The following is a 2,847-nucleotide window of genomic DNA, read 5'->3' as shown; positions in this document are numbered from 1 at the left end:
ATAGAGTGTCTACATTATACCGTGCGTATTTGACGACCTTTCAAAAGAAAACCGTTTTATTATGCACGTGTTAGTCTAGTTACCTAATAAAAGTGATGTCAATTGCATCCTAATTTTATTTTATTTTTAACAATACCTCGGTGTAGTCAATAAATGTAAAATTATTCTACAACTAAGACAGAATTTCCTGACTAATGCTAACGTCAAAAATCCGGTGACGTTGCTATGTAGTAAATATATAATATATCTTACTTCCGAATTGAATAAGGTTAATGTAGTTCATGCTTCATAGAACAACAGTTTAGTGTTTTAAATTATTTCTATAATACAAACCATATTAGAATTCTCAATTTCATTTATAAGAAGTTATAAAGATTAATAAGTTATTGGATTAAAGAAATGGTATTTCCTATTGTACTACAATTTGTGATGCGCTTCGTTACAAAAAGAATTTTTATCAGATTTTATTTTCGTTTTAAATTTTGCCTTACCAACCTGATTAAAAAATAAAGAAAATGTGTGATAATTTTTAAGAAATTGAACTCAACTATTTATTCATATATGCTTAAAATCTTTTAATAATTATGGAGATTCCTTCATATCGACGAAATAAATAGAAACATCTTTGGTATTTTCAGTTAAAGACCTTTTCGTTTTCATGTGTCGAAATGTTAACGGGCTTATGAAACGTATACATCGAAGACGCGATCAACATAATTAAATATAGTACAAGTGTAGGGAGAGAAATACGGGGGCAATAGATTAGTATGCATATAGCAGTATTAGCATCTACCAAGGAGGAGTTAGATATAGCTTTAAATAAAATAGAAGCGGTATTGACAAAACAATATTGTATGAAAATATGTAAAACTAAAACAGAAATACAGGTATGCAAGGGAAGAAAAAGTAGGGAAAGAGCCAATATAAAGATAGGAAGGAACGAGTAGTAGGGATAAAAAGTAAAAGATAGCTCAGAGTTGAGTCGGTTTCAATAAAATGAAGTCACTGCTATGCTTGCGAACGGTGAATTTAGAAATTCTAAAAAGATTGTTAGACGGTGGGCGCGGCGGAAAAGAAAAGGTTAGAAGCGAAATGTGGTGTTACAGGCGAATGATGAGGATACCTTGAATAGAGAAGGTTAGAAATGAAGAGCTATTAGAAAGGACAGGAGAACAGGGAACTCATTGGAAGTCAATAAGAAATAGGTAATAATAGATGAGGATATCGTGGGTAGAAAAGGTTAGAAATGAAGAGGTATTGGAAAGAATAGGAGAACAGAGGACTCTATGGAAGTCAATAAAAAATAGGCGAGATAGGTTGGTAGGACACCTTCTCAGGCATGTAAGTCTAGTCAGAGACATATTTGAGGCAGAAACAGGAGTTAGGAGGGGTAGAGAGACCTAGATTAGATTAATGTTCACAAATAGTTAGGGATTTGGGGTGTCCTAGTTTTAGGGAAATGCGAAGATTAGCTGAGGATAGGAAGGAGTGGAAGTGTGTGTCCAACTAGTCTTAGGGCTGACGACCTTATGATGATTACAAAACGACAATTAAAAGAACTACAATTACAAAAACAGAAGCATATTTATATGGAGAACGGAAGACGATTTCACAACTAGGGCCTCCAGTGCTTATCTACTCCCAGTCGCATTATTTACACTCTAACACTGGTAAGCCGCCTGGGGTTCATGAGATCGCCACCTTCTCCTGCCCTTGACACTCATATCAACCGGGCCAACACCGGTCCCTTTTGATGAGTGTCACTGGGGAGGCTATTTTCGCGAATTTCTACCGCACATCCTTATTGATGTTCGGACTTGTCTCCACATTTAATGACCTTGGGCGTGTGGTCTGTCTGCAATAGTTCAATAGATGGTTCGATACGTCATTGTTTTTAGCCCATTTTTGGTTGTATAGCCAGGCACATAGTTAACAACCGAGTCAATGTTTTTGTAATGTGCAATATGAATCTGAAGGTTCATGTCGTTCTAAACTACCTATACTTCTGCTTCGCCTATATGATTGACTGGGTCATATGGCGTTTTTGCAAAATTGAGTGGTCTTATTTTACAGTGTATTATAAACCTTTTAAGAAATATTCTTGTGGAATTACCGCAAACTATTTGATTACACGATCATACGCTTTAAGAAACAATTTGTGCCTTTTTTGAGTAAGAAGTACTTACGTTCTATCTCTCTCCTTTCTTCGGCTTCGACTAGTAACTGATCGGTTTCTTTCCTGCTCTCGATTACCCAAAATATACAAGCACCAATCATGATATAGACAATGAAAATACATAGAAGAACGAACCATTGCTTTTTGGACATCATTTTCAACCAGTCTCAATCTGGAACAACGTTTTCTATAACTAATTGCACTTTTATAACAGTTTTGAGAAGTACCTGTCTGTAGGTATGTTTTTAAGCTAAACTTTTTTATTAATTTCACGGGTATCAAAATAATAAGCCTGAAATTAATCTATCTATTTATAGTGTATTAAATTACACGAAATGGTTTCTTAATTCTTAACTAGTTTGACTGTGAATTTGCCTGATATATGATGATTTACAGACGCATTATTTTCATCAAATCAGTTAATTACATAGCCAGACAAAAATAAGTTTCTGGGGTTCTGACTATGTATGTACGAGGGTGGATTGATAAGTTTCCGGCCTAACCAAGAGATGACGCCACTAGGCCTACCTTGAGGTGACATTCTATAGTACCATCCTTGGATAGCTTGTAGCTATAGTTTCAGCCCGATCTCCTTGCTAGTGTAGGTTTGACAGCACGCTGAACAAGACGCCTCTGTGGTTTTCGTAAAAATGGAAAAGCAGGAAAATCGT

At 35.5% G+C, this 2,847-nt stretch overlaps 1 protein-coding gene across 1 annotated transcript in view; it reads right to left on the bottom strand.

Annotated features, from left to right (window-relative positions):
- The window catches only part of LOC108736827 (open rectifier potassium channel protein 1), an 88,386-nt gene that overhangs the window by 30,799 nt on the left and 54,740 nt on the right, over positions 1-2,847 (bottom strand). Inside the window, exon 3 of the mRNA XM_025976825.1 lies at positions 2,187-2,348. Within this exon, the coding sequence (XP_025832610.1) occupies positions 2,187-2,331 (145 nt within the window). The 5' untranslated portion in view covers positions 2,332-2,348. The remainder of the gene's footprint in view (positions 1-2,186; positions 2,349-2,847) is intronic.

This window comes from Agrilus planipennis, unplaced genomic scaffold (genome assembly GCF_000699045.2).
Source record: "Agrilus planipennis isolate EAB-ADULT unplaced genomic scaffold, Apla_2.0 scaffold167, whole genome shotgun sequence".
Classification (NCBI taxonomy): domain Eukaryota; kingdom Metazoa; phylum Arthropoda; class Insecta; order Coleoptera; family Buprestidae; genus Agrilus; species Agrilus planipennis.
This window is presented reverse-complemented; position numbering and strand designations above follow the sequence as displayed.